The sequence below is a fragment of the Leucopleurus acutus genome (genome assembly GCF_964270905.1).
Source record: "Leucopleurus acutus genome assembly, chromosome: 10".
Taxonomy (NCBI): domain Eukaryota; kingdom Metazoa; phylum Chordata; class Mammalia; order Artiodactyla; family Delphinidae; genus Leucopleurus; species Leucopleurus acutus.
In genome coordinates this window covers 48,981,485-49,003,180 of record NC_139153.1, presented here as the reverse complement: position 1 = coordinate 49,003,180, position 21,696 = coordinate 48,981,485, and the positions used below count along the sequence as shown (strand labels likewise).

Sequence of the window (21,696 nt, the reverse complement as noted above, 5' to 3'; positions counted from 1 at the left end):
GCTGAGCAGACACTAACCAAGATTTTCCATCTGGATGGTAAGAGGATGGGGAATCTGTAGAGGAGCCTTGAAGACAGAGCTGAGGGGTAACCATGGCAACCATAGAAGAGGCTGGGACCATGCTCACAGCTCCCTCCCCAGCCACCCAGGAAGGCTGGATCTACCTCACAGGTGTACCTAAGAAAATAGTATTTGCTAATATTTTCCTTGGCTTCCAAATAGATCCAACCATCAGAGGTTTTATGCGTAAGCATCTTTCCAGCAGGGCCAAAATGATACGGCTATCGTTTTCCTTCTCACTGGACATTCAACCTAAGAAAAGGATTTACCAAAAGAATGTAGCAAATGGATCCTTCACTTCTCTCAGATCAAGAGCAAACGGAGCCACATGCTGTTGGGGTTTTTTTGTTTTGGTTTGGTTTTTTTGCTAAGATTTTTGCAGTTTATTCTGTGTGACTGTGGTGTTGGTCTCTTGCCACAAATGCTAGACGCACCCATCCTGGGGCAGACTTACTGGAAGAAAAGCCAAATTCCAAAGATGCACAGTTGTTTTGTTTTCTGAAGTAAATCTTCCCCCAAACATATTTTTCTTGGACATGCCCTCTTATTAGCATCTCTCCCAAATTTGTTTACAGCCACCTGATATAACCTCAGGCAAATCAGAAAGTGGCCCTGCTTCTCTTGGTAGGTGGAAAACCAAAGACCACTTTGACTTTCTCCCCAGAGGTCACTGCCCCTCCTCCCAGGGCCAAGGTGACAGGCTTAGGTAGAACATGAGCTGCCCAAAAATCACCTCATTGCAATTGCCATGAGAGGGAAGGTACTAGGTAAAGAACTTTAGATTTTATGAGGCTTCCTCCCTGACTCCATTCCAGGTGATCTTGATCCAAAAATGATGAGGCTGGGTGGAGGCTGTTGGTGCCACGCCCAGATCATTTTATGGTACAGGTGCCCCGTTCCCAGCTGCCATTAAGTGTCCCCTGCCAAGGCTCACAGCTGCCCTTCCTCTTATCTGGAGAAGGGCCCTTGCCTCATGGAAGTCGCCTTGCCTGAGAGGTTACACCCATCCTGGGCAGCCCTCTCCAATGACTGCTGATTTAAGGTACAAAAAGCCAGCCTCTTGCCTCAAGTGCCAGTAACTCTATGCTGTGTTTTGTGCTTCAGAGCCCCCTGTGAATCAGGCCAAGGCTAGACTGTACCCAAGACCACCTTGGTCTTACTTGCATAGACTCTTCCCCACTCCAGTCCTGCTTCCCGTGGCATCCCTCACAACCACCCGAATCCTTCCTTGCTGCCAGGGAACCCCACCTGAGATGCTGGAGAGCTCACACCGCACAATCTGTTCCTTCTCAGATCTCCTGGCCAGGAAGTCTGAATCTTTTTCAGAACCGTGAGTTTCAAAAGGAAACCAAATTCAACGTATTTATCAGATATGAGTGGGGGAAAACAGTTGCCAGTGGGCTTTTATCTGCCCTCTTGGAATTGGAGGGTTTTTGGATTTTTAAAAACCAGGACTGTGGAGTGATGAGTAGGAGGTCCCTTCAGGGGGTGAGTGGGACTTTGTGTCTTTTAGGAATACTTCTGGTTGCTTCTTCCCCCAGGACTTTGTTTTTAAAGAGGACTATCCAGACGCAGGGATAAAAGGAGAGGGGCCCCCTGTGAGATACAGCTCTCATTGCAAAATGTCCTCCCTGTGGGAGCCAGAGCAGATACAGTCCTCAGGGCATAAAAGTCACGTGCTGCTCAGGTGAAGTGAGCAGCCTTCCTGGCCAGGAGCGCTGGCTCTTTTTTGAGAATGTTTACTGTGATAATGAGATTTGAACAGGAGATGAATGCCATTGTTTCAGTCCACAATTGTGTTTCTTCAAGGGAAAAAAAAAGACACATTTTTTAAGTTTTCATATATTTTAAAATTTATTTATTTATGGCTGCGTTGGGTCTTCACTGCTGCACGTGGGTTTTCTCTAGTTGAGGCGAGCGGGGGCTACTCTTCTCGTTGCAGTGTGCAGGCTTCTCATTGCGGTGGCTTCTCTTGTTGAGCACAGGCTCTAGGCATGTGGGCTTCAGTAGTTGTGGCACACGCGCTCAGTAGTTGTGGCTCACAGGCTCTAGAGCACAGGCTCAGTAGTTGTGGCACAGGAGCTTAGTTGCTCCACGGCATGTGGGATCTTCCTAGACCGGGGATCGAACCCGCGTCCCCTGCATTGGCAGGCAGATTCTTAACCACTGCACCACCAGGGAAATCCCAAGTTTTCATATTTTTTTTCTGGAAGAAAATTGTTCTTTGTGTGGAAGAACACGATTCATTTAACCTCCTGAGCCAAGAAGGAGAAAATTCTCATTTACGCACCTCTCTGTCCAGCTTCCCCAGGTTCGTCGATTTTAAAGATGGCTCATGGTTAGACCTGGAAGAGTAGGATTGAGATGAAGGAAACCAACAGCAGTTACAAATCTCTTATTCTACACCTTTCAGAAATGCACGTCTTCCTTTTCCTCCTGATGTGGGAGGCTAAGCATGCTGTCCATCCCTCCCTTCACCTGGCCTCTCATCATCATTGGTGACTCATCAGCACTGAGTTAGTCCCTCCCTCTCACTTGCCATAGGACACAGGTTCCTAACCTGAGGATATGGGTTCATATCCTCTTGGTGGTCTGCACTTTGAATTCATGGGATCTGTGAATTTAGATAGGAAAACAATCACAGCTTTATTTTCACTAACTTCAAAGTAAAATTTAGCATCGTAGTCAATTGTCAATGTAGACGACGAAACAGAGTAACATTAGCAGGACCTGTGACTGTCACACATAGAAATCACTGATATTTTCACATCAAGTTACAATGTTGCACATATTTCAAAATATCATTCACATTCATCTCTACTTCAAAGTTATGGTAGCTATGTGATCTACCGCCAAACCTTATTATTCAGTGTTATTTTAAAAACCCATATTCATAAACCACATATTTTTAAACATAATTATCACTGTATAGCTGGTTTTTTTATAACTCTATTTTTCATTTTATGCATTTAAAAACATTTTGAAAAGGGGTCCATTCACTAGACTTCCAAGAGTATCTGGTGACAAAAACAGGTTAAAAACCCCTGTTCTAGAAGTTTTCCCTGATTTGGGGAAAAGATACCTGTTGGAGAAACAAACCTTTTGCTCTGCTTACCGGAATAGACAAAAGATTTTTATTATAATATCCAGAACTGAGACTTTATTATAAGGCCTGTGTCATATTATTATACATTTTTCTCTTTTTTTAACGTGGGGTCAAACCTAGAAGCCGCTGGAGGAAGTAGTTCCCGGACCCTGTAGCTCCCAGCATCTATGATACACTGGTGATGAAGTAAACATTCATTCCTTGTTTGGGTTTGTTAAAGACACGGGTAACTGTCTATCACAGCTTTGATGAGCTCAAGAAAACCAACGCTTCAGGCCCAAAGCAGAGAAACTGGGCATCGTGGTGAATGTGGTAGCCACTTTGTGCACAAATGGGCACATATGTGGTTGTTTGAAGTGCTGCATCCGGAGTGTCTATTCTTGTTTCTACCTTTGGGGACCCAGGTGGGAAGAGCCACTTTCCTCTGGCCCCTATGACTGCTCACCTCACAGGAAGAAGTTTCCAAATCAGGGAGGCTTGTAATTTCAATACACTTTATTGTCTGTGACCATTTACATTCCCCATTTGGTTCTTGAGCTAGAAACAGGGAAAAATGATGGCCATGACAGAGTTATTTGTGGAGGGACCACAGTGGCCCTGCCGACTTGGGGTCTCTTGAGTTGTCTGGCCTGCCAGCGTCATGAAGTGCAGGTTCACTTCTTGCATTTTAAATGCATGGTGGCTGAGTTTAACGGGCGGTGTGTGTGGTGCAGGGTGGCACTGGGCCGCTGCTGGTCAGGTCATCCATTGCTGCACACCATCCCTGTCATGGCATCAGACCTCTGGGCAGCCCGCAAATGTGGGGAATTCCTCTGCCCCCCAAAGTACTCTTTGTCTTTAATCCAGTTGTTATAGTTGGTGAACCTGATTTGTTCCAGATGTTGTAAGATTTAGTGATTCCGGAAACTACTCCTCAAGTCGAGGCTGATGAGGATTTGAATTCCTCTGTTCGCTGGAAACCAGCAGTTCTTTTCACAGTTAAGCAGATGGGGCAGGAGGAGGGAGCCTAAGCTTCTTGGAGGGGCAGGGAGGGCCCTCGGGCTTCTCATGTCTGCCTTGTTAGAAAGAAGGTAGCCTTTGAAGCAAATACTGATTCTATAACTAAATGAGTTACTAAATGAGCCAGAGCTGAGGCCACATTGATGCTAGCAAAATCAGTGAGGATATATAGACTTTTTTTTTTTTTTTAAGTAACACATATTTACATGAACGATCTGAATGTTACTAAGGAAACCACTATTTTAGTTCAGATCACCTTAGTAAATACTTTTCTCTTACTTTATGAGCATAAAACCATCCAAAGGGGGTACGTATGAGGGAGATAGAGGCATTTCTGATTTCACATAAGTGGTTTTCAAAGCAGAAATTCACTCCCAGGAATCATTTCCCTGACCCTCTGTAAACTTTAGTTGACATGCCTTACAGAGGTGCCCCGTGATCTCTGTCTGGAGTTAATAGCCATGTGGGTCTGTTTTGCATGATTAGAAGGGATTTATAAAGCATGGCAAGATGTGAAGCACATCTCAAACTCTATGTATAATAGCCCACTGTTGGAGGAGGTTGAAACCTACACCCGTACAGATAGCATATTCTGTTTAACGGAGTATTATTGGTTTATGCAGTTTTTGAGGATATAAACAATATGAATACTAAAGCTCCTTAAAATTATAGATTTAAAACAAAAGCAGAAATTAATTAATGTAGATTGTTGCTGTTTAGATTTTTTTTAAGTGTATTTGAAAGTAGACAAATGCCCAGATAGATGGTGGTGGGGGTCTGGGACAACCTGTGTAAGTGACCCAGGGATTCAGCTGCAGCCCAGCCAGGTGACTGGGGTGTGTATCCAGGGAAACCAAAGTCAGGAGGAGAAGCTGAGTGGTGACAGAGCTATGTGCGTTGGGCACACCTGAGAAGCAGGTGGGTCCCTGACGTGGCACTGAGTTTTGAACAAAGCAGAATAGGTTGCAGGTTATAAAATAAGGGGATCCTGAGCTGGTCGGTATGAGGATCATCAAATGGCTTAGATCAGATGATTGTGGGGTGAGGCTGTAAACCACAGGAAGTTTCCCCTGGCCTGGGCTTTTGTGGGGCCAGCTGTACGATAACCACAGGACAAGATGAATAGTTGGGCAAAAGTAACAGCTCCTACCATTCTAGAGTATATTAAAATATAAAACAAGATTAGATTTGATTTCTTAAATCTATTCAAAAGTGTACATTTTAGGTACAATATCTTTTTTGGGCATTTCTTGGTGATTCTTTTGACCAAAAAATATGTTTTTACCAAAAAAAAAAAGTGATATCTTTTTTGGTGGTCTTAGTTAAAAAAATAAATTCCTAAATGTTTGCCACAATAGCTAGAACCTTCAAAATCAGGAAACTTTAATGACTTTTCATGGCAGTGAAAATTGGTATTTGGATTCTATATACTTTGATGTTTCAGTGAGTTCTATAAGAATAGGCAGTAAAACTATTAAAGTAACTAACTAACAAAGTAAAACTAACTAAAATGAGCCAGCAATACAAAAACAATTCCCATCCCTGTAGGAAAGAGGAACTTTGGAGCTTACACTGGAACATTCCGTGGGGACTGAATCCTTTGTAGTCCCTTGCTGGAACTCAAGGTTTCCTTGTCCAGAGTTCCATCACATGAAAATTGGGGAAAGGATAGCTTCCCTAACTTATTGCAAGCTGAGAGTAAGGGACTAAGAATCTAAAAACATAGTGCATTTATCTGTTCCCCACCTTTCTTTGCTCTGTTCATAGGAGCCTGACTCTGAAAAACTACATTTCCCAGGCTCCTTTGCCAACAGACTTCCTGTTAAGTTTGGCCAATGAGAGCACCGTTGAGAGGCTGAAGGGAGGGAGAAGAAGGGTCAAGGTATTTCTCCCAACCTCACCCACTTCATGCAGCATCTCTGGTAATAGCTACATCCCCTCTGTGGTCTCAGCCTCTTCTTGGCAGTCCCAGCTCTGGTCACAACCTCCTCCCTCAGTCCCTCCAGCTTCATGGATAATAGTTACTTCTAATCTCTGGTTTTCCTCATCTTCCCTTGTTTTCTCTTTTGGCTCTTCTGGCACCTTTGTTCCTAGTTCCCCGTTTTAATCTCTTCCAGTGAACCACCTGGCATGGACTCTGTTTTGCTAGCTGCACCCTGACTGATACAGTGTGTTTGAATCCTGGCACTTCCATTAGGTAAACTGGTACTACCACTAATTACCCAATAAGTTCCTAAGTCACTTATATCACTTGGTACTCAATGTCATTGCAAAATAGGGAGGAGATTGCTCTATAATCAATTCTGAAGTCCTTTTCAGCTTTAAAAGACCATGAGTCTCTAAACTTTGATCTCATAAAACTGTGTGTATCACTCCACGTCTGACTTGGAGATGTTTTTATCATTTACTCCCCAGGCCATGGCTTAGCCTTCATAATATTCTATGTGTACAGAATATGGTGAAGGCATTCCCAGTGGCTTCTTACCTCTAAAGGCTGATGTTGGCAGCTTTTTCCTTTGGAGACATAAAAATGTTGGGATTTTGAGAATGGGTTTATACAGTTTTGTATAGATTGCTAAGGAGTTGCCTGTGTCACAGAGGCGAGACCTCCAGTCTGGCTCTTTGAATGCAAGTGCTTCTGTAATGAAGAATCTCAGGGGCTTTGAAGCAACCCTCAGATGCAGCAGTAGGCTTGACTGTAAAAACTCTCATCCTGTAGAGGTGAACAGAGGCTGAAGACCAATCACCGTAATGACATTCTAGGACAAAGTGGTGTCAACACTTGCGCCTTGGAGGTATTGACAGCTGCCCTCCTGGGTTGCGAAGCCAAGGACAGCCCCTTATAGAGTGCCTGCCCTGCAAAAATGGGTGCAGAAATTTGTGCTTGCTGCCATTTGTGTCTTCTCTAATTGGTCCCTAGTCATTCTCCCCAAAGTGAATTGCACTGGGGAAGCTCAGAAATATATACTCCTCAGATTCAGCAAGGGTGGTGTGCTATGTGACTTACCTTAAGGTGCACTGGTTTAGGGCAGGGACAATATTAAAAATAGTTAATAACCTGCACAGCAGGCATACCTACCTTTTAGAAGCAGTCGCCAGGCATAGACAACCAGAACAGTGCCCCTGGTGCAACCCACTGGCGGTCAGCCCTGGGTTAGGGGTGTGTTCAGTCACCCATACCTATGTTTCCTGGAACCATGGGAAGAAACGGAGACTGTGGCACCTGAGGTGGATCCTTGTGACGGTGGCATGAGAAGGAAAGTGAACAGGATGTGGATCACAAGGGGTGGAGTGGGGTTTCTCGAAGGCCTGGAGCCCCTTTCAGATGGTCAGAGATAACAGGATTAGCTGATCTGACCTGCCAGAAACAGGCCTTATTCACCAGGTCATAAAGCTGGCATAGGGCCCCACCACAGGCACTGTCAACACTGTCAAATCCCTTTACCCTTATGTGCTGGCCTGGCGTCCGGCTCCCAGAACTGCATCTCTCTGCCTACTCTACCCACCGGATAGCAGTCCAGGTAGCAGGCCAGAGGTGCTGGGAATAGATGCTCTCCCTTTCCCACATCATCCCTCAACCAGTGACTGGAGTTGGCACATAAATTCTTCCTTCATTGCACAGATGCGACAACTCAGGACATTCCTTATGGCCTAGATCTGTGTGGTTTACCTCCTTTTCGCACCACATCACACGTAACCAATGAGGTTCCCCTGCCCAGTGTACAACTTAGGGCATCACATTTTGGTAAAAGTCAAAATTATCTTCTGGGGCAGAAAAGTACATATGTGGGACACCTTTTTTTTAAAATTTTTACAATATTCATTATAGCATTTTATAAGCAAGTGAGTTTCAGGAGCTAAATACTATCAATTTTATGTCTTTAAATACTCAATTTTATTTTTACCCCAGTTTATTTTCCCTAGACCTCTATTTTGCAAGTAACATGAGCAAATCTGTGCCATTGAAACTTAATTACAGACAACCATATTATATGTTAAAAGTACAATACATAGAATTTGCTGAGAATCTAGAACAGTGCTGACCAATAGGCTTTAAACTTTTTAAACTTTCTGGTAGCCACATTGAAAAATTAAAGTGGAACTGGTGCGACAAATTTTATTTAGTGTATCAAAAATCATTTAAACATGTAATTAATACTAAAGCAGTGATTGATTTTTTTCTTTTTTTTTTTTTGCGGTACGCGGGCTTCTCACTGTTGTGGCCTCTCCCGTTGCAGAGCACAGGCTCCAGACGCACAGGCTCAGCGGCCGTGGCTCACGGGCCTAGCCGCTCCGCAGCATGTGGGATCTTCCCGGACCAGGGCACGAACCCGTGTCCCCTGCATCGGCAGGCGGACTCTCAACCACTGCGCCACCAGGGAAGCCCTGATTGAGATTTTTAAATCCTTTTTTGTTTTATTACACTAAGTCCTCGAAATCTGGTGTGTATTTTACACTAATTCAGACCTGCCACATTTCCAGTGCTCAAAAGGCACATGTGACCAGTGGCTACCATATCTGACAGCACAGGTCTAGAACATACTATGTTGTCTCACTTAGTAGATGAGAGAGCTGGGGTAATTATACACCAATTCTCATCAGTCATTGTTTGAGGGCTGCTACAGGGAATGTCAGGGGCTTAATTCTTAGGCATTTAGCTGGCCTGTAGCAAAAGGTCCTCCGGCAAAAGATGGGGATGCTGGCAGATGGAATTGCAGCCTTGGAGGCTGTAGAGATAAGACGCCCAGGGACAGGAGCAGAACCACCCATACATAGCCTACTACGTTTTGCAATACCTTCACTTTGGTGCCTTATTATTTATTAACAAATTATTTGCAACACACCTGGCATTGGTGACTCAAGATAACTGTTAAGTTTACTGGCCTAGAGGATAAACTCAGCACTCTGACATTCAAGGTCCATGGGAATCTGGACACAGCCTACACATTCTATCAGTATTGTCCTCCTACCCATCTTATTGCTAAGAGTGTCCTTTTCCTGCCTCTTTCCATGTTATTTCTGAGTCACTTCCATCCCTTTATCTTTTGTTTACTTTTTTCTCTGCCTGGAATGTCCTTCCTATTTGTCTGTCCCCCCCATTTGCTCCTCATCCTTTAAAATTTGCTCATTTTCTACATCTCTCAGGGAACTTCTTACAGCAACATCAGTCTACAGTGATTTCTTTGCTCTGGATTTCTCTTGCCTCTTATACTGCACCTGTCCTTTTGGCATGACTTGTCTTATCAGCTTCATGGTGCATCTCCTTCACATAATAATTTATTTGGTGCCTTGTGCTCATATTCCTCATAGGAAGACATCCGATGAACAACTGTGGTTTTATGTGGGTTTTTTCATGTTTGTAATTTTAAGCACTAAAAGTTGAAAAGCTATGATAGTTGTCAACAAAGTGCCAAGAGGGAGATTGTCCAACATAGCTGCTGAAGGCATCTGGAGTCATCCTGAATGCCTCCACCAATTTCAAGGAAAATTGTCAAGAGGAAAAATAAGCACTCACAATAGCTTTTGTAAAGAGATGACACCACCCAGTATTCTAAATATTCTAAATGGTAAGAAGGCAACTACGATTTCATTTCTCATCCTATACCCGAATAAGTGTTATGTAACTTTTATACCGTTTAGTTGTATTTTTATGTACTTTAGGAGCAATGGCACACAGGGAGAATCGCTGGCCCAGGAGTTAGGAGGGCTGCCTGGCTCTGCCACTATCTTCTGTGTGGCCTCAGGGAAGTGGTTAATTTTGGCCTTTATCTGCAAAATGATGACTCAAATGAGTCCCCATCCAGCTGTCAAGTTCCATTTCTGATTTTATGATGTCTGCTCATTTTTAAGACTAGGAATTGTTTATGATTTTAAATTACAGTGGCTATAATTTATGTCACTGCTTTTATGGCACATTGTTGAGGATATCTGTGATTTGTTGGATGCTGAATCCTTACTCAGGAATGTGGCCCCCGATTTTGACATTTCTCCTATGGGAGAACATGTTCTGCTTCACAGTGTCCTTTTTAATATGATTTCCATGAATGGAGAAACCAGTGTGTGTGGGTGTGGGTGTGGACAATCGGTCTTAGCCAAATTTTTGTTGACAGGGCTATCATTCCATTAATTGTAGGATTCATGGTTCACTTCCTTGATAATACTTTGCCTAATATCCCCGACGGCCCTCCCCTAACCCCACTGTCCCTGCAGAATCCCTTCTTTGTCCTCTCATCGCATACAGGGTCTCGTAAGGGTCTCATAAGGATGTTTGCTTATCCCTAAGGGTCGGCAGGTAGCACATATTGACATTAACTTATGTCGCACGTTTGTTTCCTCCACTAGACTGTGAATTCCTTGAGGGCTGGAACCTGTATCCTTGGTGCCTAAATTGAGAAGGTAGTTTTAAAAAGTGATGGATGGATAAATGATTAGAAAGAGGAAGGGAGGGAGGATGGAAGGAGGAAGGCAGGAAAGGAAAGAGTAGGTGGATTTGGCTGCCCTGTAGTATTACCCTAGTTGTCATTATCAAATATAGTTGTGGTTCATAAATATAATGTCAGTCTTAATGACAGTATAACAGGAAGTTTTGTGAACTCAAATACAGTTGACTAGAATGTGCTTGACTTAACCCCTGTCTTAGCATCCTTTACTCAGGCTAAATTTAAACTAGCAGCAAAAGAAGATAAAAGTATTATATTCTATAAAAGATAGATTATAACCACAAGTTATTTAAATAAGGTCATTGTTTATATCTTTAAGACTTAAGGAAGGTCTAAAATGATCTAATAGAAAATTATTAAACACCAATTTAGCTGCTTTAGTTTCTTTCCTTAGTATCTTCACCAAAGAATTATCTGCATAAAACTGTTTCTGTGATGGTAGAAAAGAATTTGCTTTAGTGACCTTTAATGGTTCAGCATAGGATGATTTGGTATGGAAATGTATTGCATTTACCCAATAAGGAACTTTGAATGGTATGTGTTTTTAATGTACAGTAATGAGTGAGGTCAAAGTACAGTTTCTACAGTGATCCTCAGGTACCACACGACCACTAAGATGCCCGTAGCAGCATCTGACATTTGGAGTATTGAATGAATTGGCACTAAACTTCAATATAAACCCAGCATGTTCACAAACAGCTGCTGTAAGATGTATTAGAACAGTTATATTTATTATTTTTGATAAAACATGAGCAAGATGTTTCAGCAGGCTGTATGTGTGCTGTAAGATAAACTTTATAGAAACTGTACAGTTTGTACCTTATGTTAGTGACTAATCATGCCTTTCATATAAAAGTACACCAGAGTCATTGGTGTACATAGAAATCTGACCCACTTAAAAGACTGCAGAATCAAATTAGAATTAATGGGAAAATTTCTCAGAGACTAAAATGCCTTGAAAATTAGAAAGATTGTTCTTCAGTAAATCAGAAAGCACCCGTGGAATGTTTAGCACAAAAACACTGTGCCTCATTGTTTTACTCTTTTAGCAGTCCCGTCCGAGACGTTGGTCTTCACGGAATCCTGTTTTTTTCCAGATGTCATTAAATGACATTTCTTGCCAAAGCCCTTCCTGGCTGAGCTGGAGATTATATAAGAGTTGTAGCTCAGACAGCCTTCATGATGAAGGAAGTTTGGCACCAGCTCCAGCATAGCACCTCCATGGCCTGGTGACCTTGATCAGAGTGGACTTCCCTGTGGGGGGCTCGGCATCTTCACCTGTAAATGTAAAGATTGAACTCCTGATCTGTTGTGGGGAGGTCATGCATGCCATTCATTCATTCAGCAAGGGTTTGTTGAACACCTACTGTGTGCCAGGCACCATTCTATCCCTGAGGGTTCAATGATGAGCAAAACCAGACAGAAGTCCCTGCCCTCTGGTGCCTAGATCCTAGTGGGGAGAGAGATCATCCTTAATCAAACAGCCACACAAATATGTCATGACAACCTTGGGAAATGCCATGAAGGGCTGGTGGAGCCCTGGGGCTGAAGAAGCTCATAATAGGGAGATTTATTTCACCCAGACGGGAGACCAGAAAGGGCATCCTAAGGGTGTGACAGGCGAGGGGCTGGAGAACGCAGGCAACGGTGGAGAGGGACGGGCTTTGAAGGCACAGGAGGCACTGAGTTCTAAGCTCAGCAACTTGACCACCTTATCTCCCTGCATCTCGATTTCCTCATCTGTAAAAATACAGCTGACATCAGGAACTTTTCATGCTGTCATGCTGTTGAAGGTTTCAGGACAACTTGTTTGCAAGTACCCAGCACCAGGCAAACTACATTGCATTGCATTTCTAAGAATAGCTTTGGAAGCAGAGATCTACTGTTTTGTACGTGGACTTTCAGATGTGAAGAAAGAGTGAAAACAGCTTTGAGGCTTCTTTTGTTAAAACGTCTGAGTTTGCTTTCAGCCCTGGGAGGTCCCTGGCTTCCCTTAATCATAGAGCCATGTTTGCCTTACTTGACTTTGAAAACCTGGGAATGACCTTGCTGCCTGATTAAGTGACAGAGGCTTTAGGGGCTGGCAGAAGATTAGACATCCCTGGCCTGATCCCTTGCCGTTTACACACAAGGGAAGGAGGCTGATCACATGAATGACAAAACTGGAGTGAGCAGGCAGCCCCTGCCCCATGGTCCTGGGCTTTTCTGTCTTGTCTCTCTGCTTAATATTTCATTTGGAAACTATGGATACTTTCTGAGGCTACTTGTGGGTGCTTAGGCAATTCCTTCTTGAGATAACGCAAGGCTAATGCTCTCTCATAACTCTTCAAGGCCTGAGAATTACTTCTTTAATCTTAAAAAAGCAAACAGGAGGACAGAAATAACCCATCAATTGTTTAAAATGAAAATGGCCAACAATAATAAATAATTGCCACAATAATAGGTTGAGGTCAGGGTCTTCATTTACTGGAGGCCATTCAAGAATTTGAAACTTTTCTCCAAGTTAATTTTTCACATCTTGTTTGGATCCTCAGAGCTCTTGCTTCCAAAACCAAGGCCATCAGATCTCTCATTGCACGTTATTCTTGTTGACGTGCCAGGCATGCAGGAAAGTGAGGTCCTCTCTTCATGGATGGGTAATGATGATCCCCTCCCCCCAAAAAATGCATATTTCAAAGTTTTATAGTCTACTGAGATTTTGGAGAGTTCTCTTCTCTTTCATGCTGTATTAATGGTTGCAAACAACAATAAACATGTGCTTGTTAATTTAAGTGGAAAAGGAATTTATTGGAAGGATATGGGTTGGTTCAGAGCCTAGGCAGGAGGGAGAGGCAAGGCTTAGCCCAGGATGCCAACCCTGGGCTCTCAACTCCTCTGCAACCACCTCAGATGATCTCAGAGGGCCCTGGTGTCATTGGGCAGCCCTCAACATTCGTGGCCCCAGTTGGCAGCATCCACCCCCCACACTGAGGCCACTTGACCACCCTTAGATCACGTGACTGCACTTAGTTAAGTGCCCACACTTGAATGACCAAGAGAAGGGCAGAGGGAGGGTCTGCCCCTTTTCTGCTGATAGTTCTTCCACCTCTCTTGAGATTCCCCCCAAACAAAAACGTGTCAGGATGCTGAGTGGCCAAAAGTAAGAACTGTCCGTTACTCAAACCCTAATATGCTTGATGACATCTGCCACTAACTGGCTGGCCAGTCAAAGATCGGCCTCCAGTGTGAATTTATTTTGTCCAAAACTCACATTCTCTAATAATCATCAGCCTCACGTGCATCTTCATCCTTGTCATCATCCTCACCACCATCATCCTCACGCCGTTGATGGTCCATTCACTCCCCCGCTCTCCTGGGCTGCCATCTCCCTCCATCTCCTCACCCTTCAAATATTCCCCTCTCCCCCTCTCCCTTCCCAGTCTTTGACGCTGCTTCTATTTCACTGCAAAGTGGAAGCAATCACAGGGGAACTTTCATTTGTTCCTGCCACCCTTCTACTGATGCATCTGGGCCATGCGCTCCACTTTCTCACTTCGTACCAGCTGAGGCCTGCCCCTCCGTTTGTTCACCAGGCCATCCAGCAGCTGTGCCCTGTCATGTCTTTATTAATTGTCCCCTGTCTAGTAGATCCTTCCTGTGATCATGTAAATATGCCATGATAATTCCCATCTGAAAAGAAAAAAACAATTCCCTTGAGCCCACTTCCCCCACCAGCTGTCAATCCTATTTCTCTGCTTTCCTTTATAGAAAAATTCCTCCAAAGAGTCAGCGTTATAGAAAAATTTCCTTTATAGAAAAATTCCTCCAAAGAGTCAGCTGTGCTTATTGTTTCCATTTCTTCTCCTCCTACCTCTCTCAGACCAACTCCGATCATCCCTGTCACTGCACTTCAGCAGTTCTTATCAAGATCACCAATGGCCTCCAGATGGCTAATTCCAGTGGCCAGTTCTAATTCCTCATGTTAGATTACCACATTTGACGAAACTGATTACTCCTTTCTTGAAGCATGTGGCTGCTTGGAGACTGTCTCTCTTGGTTTTCCTCCCATCTCCTTAGCCACTCTTTTTCAGTCTCCTTTGCTGGCTCCTTGTCATCTTTAGCTCCTAAACATGAGACCCCCTTCTCTAGTTACATGCATTCCCTAGTGATCATTTCTAGTCCACCCAAATGCATACCTCCAACCCTGACCCCTCCTTCCACTCTAGACCCTTACATCCAACTATCTCAGCATCTCTTCTTAAAAATCCAATAGGCATTTGGATTTTCTCTGCTGACCTTCTATACCCATGGTCTTTCCCATCTCAATAAGTGACCCCTCTTTCCTTCATCCAATCCATAAGCAAAATCTGTTGGCACAACCTTTGAGACATCCAGAATATGACCTCAGCTTCTACATTGTGGTCTGGGCTGCCATCTTCTTACACCTGAATTATTACAAGTACCTTCAAACCAAGCTCTCTCCTTCCCCCCCACCAACCACTCACTCCAGACTGTTCACATCACATCCAGTGAGCCTTTAACCACTGAAGTCAGGTCACACCATGCCCTGCTCAGAGGCCTGCAGGAGCTCCTGTCTCAGAGGCAAACCATGGGCCTAGGGATGGCCCACAATGCGTGGTCTGCCCACCCCTACTCCCTTCACCTCGAAGCCCATTTCCTCCCACTCTGCCCGTTACTCACTCCTCTCCAGCCACACGGGTCTCCTTGCTGCCCTTGAATACACCAGACACAACTTTTCCTTTGCTAGTTCTCAGATATCTGGGTATCTTGCTCTCTTTCTTTCTTCCAGTTTCTACTGAGAGGTCACCTCATCAGTGAAGCTTCCCTGATCGGCCTATTTAAAATTGCACCCTACTCTCCCTCCAAATCTGGTGTCCTCTATCCTTCTTACCTTTTGTAAGTTTTCTCCGTTGCTCTTATCACAATCTGACCTGTATGTTTGCTTCTTTATGTATGTGTTTTTTGTCTCCTTGAAGCTACAGGAAAGCAAGAGCTCTCTTTTGTTCACTGCTTTCTCTAGCACATAGAGTAGTGATTGGCATGTAGTAGGTGCTCAGAAATATTTGAATGAATTACTGTATGACCAAATTCCAGGTATAGGTTATTAAATGTCTTATAATTTTCCAAGTTGGATGCACTAGATTTCACATGAGCCACAGGACAGCTTAGTGAGTTAGGCAACACAGGACCATAGAACTCCCCGTGCTTAGATGACGAAGCTGAGGCCCATGGGGGCTGACTGAGTGCCCCAGGACGCATGGCTAGTTACTGGACTTCCTGGGACTTGTAGTTCTGATCCCAGTAGAGTTTCCGCCCCCACTCTCAGCTATCCCCTGAAGCCTCATGTTATATCAGTGAAAGCTTCAGAACACTTATTGCTGTTCATATTTCCTTGCAGTGTTGATGACAGAACCCCGTATCTAGCTATGGGGGCTGTGAAGAATATCTCCCTAAACATCTCCATCTCCAACCTCGGGGATGATGCCTATGATGCCAACGTGTCCTTCAATGTTTCCCGGGAGCTCTTCTTCATCAACATGTGGCAGAAGGTAAGAAGGACCCACATCTAGTGCATGTGCTGACTTTCATCGTACCTTAGAATATGCAGTGATTCTGCAGAGGTTATTCCTTTATGTGGAGGATGGCTTGGAATTGTAATTTTTTCCTCCTGAACTTAGAAAGCATCGTTGGTAAAAGCCAAAGAAACCGTAAATGCCCACGATGCATCAGAGCCGTATCCATATCTCACACAGTTTCCCATCCCTTCTCTCTTGTGAAACCCTCTCTGCACAGTTTTATGTCTGGCCCCTTCTCTGAGATGATACAGTCATCATTTCCAGCACACGCATGTTCTAGAATATTCCCACTGTAGGTCAGTAGTTGTTGTGAAAAACCAGATAAGAAATGAGAACAGATCACTGCTTATCATGCACGTTATCACCAATGGTGCCCTTGATGTTTTCCATTCGAGGGTCATGAACATCTGCCTCTGCTTTGGCATATTGATTTAGTCCTGAGATATTTTAGTGAATTGAGGAAATTAAATTATTTCCATGAATTGAGTGCGTTTTAAAGAGCGATTTAATTTATTTGCACGATTGACGTTTAAATAGCATGACTCAGAAAGGAAAAAGGAGCTGGGATTCTCTCTAGTCCCATAATCCCCCTCAGTGAACCACTTTGGGGAAGAAAGTGTAATGGGTCTCAAACATAGGCGGCAGGAGGAATGAGTGGACTCGGATAGACCGACTTCTACCTGGTGGTTGTCTGACTGTGGGCAGCTGTTCCGATGGGAAGTTTTGCAGCTTTTCAAAGTGTTCACAGATTTGAACTGCAGCACCTTGATGTCTGTGTAAAAATGGAGCTGGAATCACTTTCCAAGGGAAACCTTGGCCCTGCCCACAGGTGAGCGCTTGGTGTGCCTTCGGGCGGTGGGCAGCCTCTGTCCAGGCACAGGTCCTGCTAGGCTCAGTTGTTTGGACAGGACTGTGCCAACCCTGCCTGGCTTAGGGGGCAGCTGGGGCATATGGAGACATCCTGAAAGGCACTTCAAGAACATCCCAAGCAGTCATGTTAGAATCTCTGATGCTCCGTAGCTTCTGGAGCTACAGGGTAGGGGAGGCCACAGAGGCACTGAATGCAAGAAGGGCATGCTTTCCAGCCACTTCTACACCCCCAAAATTGTCCCTGATTTTAAGCCCAGTCCAGAGGGAGCCAAGAATCTTCAGGGTTCTATTACCTGGCTGTGCACCAAATCTCTTTTACAGAATGTCATGTCTGTGATGGGTCTTCTTGTGGGGCATAGGAGGGTGGATGGGGGGAGGGGGGTTCACTCAGGGACCAGACCTGTGGAACTCACCTTTATGGTAACTAAGAGGATGTGGCTGGTGACTGGGTCATCACATTGAATGTATTCCTGTCACTCAGGACCCATGGGAGAACTTCCTCTTTGTCTCAGAATTAGGAATAGCTGTGCTTTTCCAGAGCATTTTGGCTTGTTCATATCTGTGGACACAGTCATCATTATAACCAACTGAGCTTCGTTGTTTCTGTTGTCTGCTAGGAAGCTCAGAGCTTGCCCCACTCTGTTAGTACATAGGATTTGGTGGTATAATTTATAAACTAAGTAGCCTCCTGCATCTTGCTTTACTTCCCTTCACCATGTTTTTCTTTTTGGCTTGGAGACTGTATAATATTCTATCATAGGATATAGTATGGATTGCCTATGAATTCCTACTATTGGATATTTAGATTATTTCCAATTTTATTCTCTTTTAAATAATATTATGATGAATATCTTCTACAGAGATTAGTATGAGCAAATGGTTATATCCTTAATCATAATTATTTGGGTAATGGGAAGTAGCATTTATTGACCATGTGTTATACACCACAGGTTTTACATACATTTTCCCATTCCCTCCTTACTGCATGTGATCCAGGTGCACCTGATTTATTGGAGGAATGTTCTCAGGAGAAAAGAAGTGAGGGAAGCAGGTTGGGGCAGAAAGGGCTGAGTAAGGGTGTAAAATCCAGCCTTGGTCTGGGTTGTGGGGTGGAAAGAGGTGGGGGAATGCCCTAGAGCATAAATCACTCAGCAGAACTGTCCCCCCTTGAAGTGGAAGGGTAGCACCATTTCCACCCTGTCATCATCATTGACCACTGGGGACGGTGGTGAGTAGCCTCCCTGACATCCTGGACAAGGGGACTCTGGTCAGTCAAGGACGACGCACGTGAGAAGGACACAGGTGTGTCACTAGCTACTGTAACTGATCATGGGGCCAATGAGAGCACATTTTTATCTCTTTGGCATTGAGTCCCAGCAACCTTTAAAACCTTTGGCACAGGGGACACTAGGTTTCAATTTGGCAGAAAGTTGACAGGGTATCGGGCTCTTCAGGATGTGGTGGGCATTAGTCCAGTAAAGGTGGCAGGGCACAGAGACATTATATCATGTAGCTGCTGCAGAGGCAGGACTGGCTAGAAAAGCAGATGGGTGAGATGGCCCTCAGTGTAGCAGGAGAAGGAATAATAGAGAAAAAAAATTCCCTTCCTGTGACTACAACCACAATTGCAAAGTTAAGCAACTGGGGAATATAAATGGCATCACTCAGCTCAGAGCAAGATTTTAACGGCATGCAGGTGGGTAATGAGGGAGACAGGAGAGGGCCCACCCACCATGATCCACCTACCAGAACCAACATGGGCCCTACCAAAAGATTCTAGCACATTAAGTAAGAAAAGTATACCTCCAGATACAGAGGGAAAGCATACCTTTTAAAAGACTATTAATAGAAAACAAAAGTAAATTTTACTGAGCGTCTGCTTTTGTTTTTAGTAAAATTCAAGAAAAAAATGAACGCAGCAAATGATCAGATAGTAGAACAACAGACTGAGAAGAAAAGGGAATGGGCTGAGAGAGAAGCAAAAATAAAGGTTTTGAGTGGGATAAGGAAATATTATAATGAAACCAAGAAGGTAATGACAGAATCAAAATATGTGTTATGGGGACTTCCCTGGCGGTCCAGTGCTTAAGACTCCATGCTTCCACTGCAGGGGGCCTGTGTTAGATCCCTGGTTGGGGAACTAAGATCTTGCATGCCGCGCAGCATGGCCAAAAAGAAAAAAAATATGTGTTATGATCAGGAGAGAGCAGAATTGGCAGTACGGGAAGTTGATTCATTGTTGCAGAGGGTATATTTGAGGAGGTCTCTGAGAATTCAGAGAAAAAGAACAGAGCAGTGGAGAAGGATGGCAGTGAAGACTAGGTATGGAAGGTGGAGGCTGGAGAATCAGCAAATAGAAACAGTTCCAGAATCACTGGAATAGAAGACATGAGTAGACAGCAAAGAAGGATCTCCGTTTTCTTGAATGGGTGCTGCAGACATTAGGCAAAAGTGTTAAGAACAGTTTAATGTTTACACATAACCTCATGACATTTCTAATTTTACAGGTATAAAAATGATACTACTCGTACCTAACAGAAAACAAAGAAAGCCATTTTCTACAGATTTCTGTAACATTAATAGCAATAATTAGAAATTATTGTTCCATGGTGAAATAAGAATTCTATACCCAACCAACTTGCCCTCCGTGGTAAAGGCAAAATAAAGATATCCTTGAATATATAAGAATTTGTAAAGTCTACTAACTCTCCTGTTTTGGATTCCCCCCAAAGCAGACCCAGACACACTGGTGGTGGTGTAGGTAGTTTAGAGAGTTGTCTCCGGGGGTGGGGGTGGGGCACGGTGTGGGAGTGGTGAGTGACGAGAGACAGGAGAGTGAGCACGGAGGGGCAGGTGGTGCTGTGGGCAGTTCGGGCTCCATCCTGCTGCAGACCCTCTGAGAGACAGAGTCACCCCTCAGACTCACTGCTCTGTAGGGTAAGGAAGCTGCTGGAGGGTTTATCCACCAACTCCTGCTGCTCATCCATGGAGAATCACTCCAAAGGCATTAACTGTCTAGCCTTTGCAGCCTTCCCTGGCTGTGGGCCATACTTCCTGGGGCCAGGAAACAACTCAGGCAGAGAGTTGGGAGAGCTTTGGGCCTGGAAGGGGACTGGCCTCAAGTGACCAGCCCTACGGGTGTTTACAGGGAACACAAGCAAGGCACTGGCAGCATCTGCCACAAAAGTCATGAAAGCTTGAATAGCCGTGAAACTCTTTCTGAGAAACAGTTATAGATACAGCGTATTGTTGAATAAAAAGTGTATTAAAGCCAAATAAAAAAAGTAAGCAAAAACAATTTTTACAAATATTGAAAATATTAAGCAAATGTAAAAAAATTATTGCCTCAGTAAATATATAATTTTAAAGATTAATAAAAATAAGCCTATAATCTGTTTTACCATAAAAATTTGAGAAGAAACTTAATCTTGTCACTCCTCCTGCTTCACATTCTTCAGGATGGAGCTCAGGCTCCTCAGCTGTTCATGAGAGGCCCTTCCCAGCCTGGTCCTTCCTGCCTCCCTTCCTTCCTGGCCTCGTTGTTCACCATCCCCCACATACATGCTTGAATCCATTCATACTTTATTACTGAAGCTGCCTTTGCCCAGGAATACCCCAGCCCCAGTTTGTTTAATGAACTGCTCTGACCTCACATCTCAGTTCAGGGGTCACCCATGCAGGCCCCTCACATGGCTGCACAGGTGATGTGGGTAGATGGATAGTTGGGTGGGTGGGTGGATGGGTGGAAGACTAGCTGTCCCTCTTGTCCAGAGTCACAAAGCAACTCAGGGCCCAGGCCCTGACTACAAGGTCTCCAGTCTTCTCTGTCATCACACAATTAGTGATGTATCAGCTTCTGAGACTGAACAAAAAAATATCACTTGAGATGGATTTTTCTATCTCATGCGAGGCTTCTTTCATGGATTTGTTCTTCCTTTAAGGGAAGACTGCTTATAAGAATGTGGACTGCACAGGGATGACTTTTCTCTCACCTACATAAAGCTAAAAGAGAGAATAAGAATGGAGAAAACATGGTTTGGAATACCACTGCATCATACAACTTTAGGGTCACGTTCACCTTGGGCTCTACGTGAGCAACACCTCAAGAGTACAGTTCCGCAGAATACATGAACGGTGCCCTCTGGAGTCATTACAGCTATGTGGCACTGGAATCAAGATAAAGTTGAGTTGTCATTTCTTGCCTTGGTGCTACTTGGCACAAAGGGACTTAGCTCTTCTTGCATCCGTGGAACAGGAATGGAGTTGTTTGGACAGCAGTGATTAAGTATCCGCTAAGTGCCAGGAACTGTACCGGCTGCTAGGAGACACAAGGAGGAGTAAGCGCTGGTCCTAGCTCCCAGGGAGCTCAGAGCCTAATAGGGTGAAAGACATATCAGGCAGCATTTAAAGTACAAGATGCCAGCTGCTCTACAGAGGTGCTGAGAAGTTGCTTTGAAGGTGAAGCAAGTCGCTACTGTGACAGCTAGTCTTGGGTTGGACAGAATCCCTAGACGGATGCTAGGGGTAGATGGATGGGTGTCTGAAGAGTTGGTGTCAGCCGGTGCCAACATTGCAGACCTGGGGTCGGTGGGTGAGGTGGGCGAATTTATTTGGGAGGTGAAGTCCAGAGCTGGGCTGGAGTAAG

At 44.3% G+C, this 21,696-nt stretch overlaps 1 protein-coding gene across 2 annotated transcripts in view; it reads left to right on the top strand.

Annotated features, from left to right (window-relative positions):
• ITGA9 (integrin subunit alpha 9) overlaps nucleotides 1–21,696 on the top strand; it is a 353,501-nt gene that overhangs the window by 203,501 nt on the left and 128,304 nt on the right. For both annotated transcript variants that reach the window (XM_082848454.1, XM_082848455.1), the window contains exon 18: nucleotides 16,004–16,154. In XM_082848454.1, coding sequence (XP_082704580.1) covers nucleotides 16,004–16,154 — 151 coding nt within the window. The remainder of the gene's footprint in view (nucleotides 1–16,003; nucleotides 16,155–21,696) is intronic.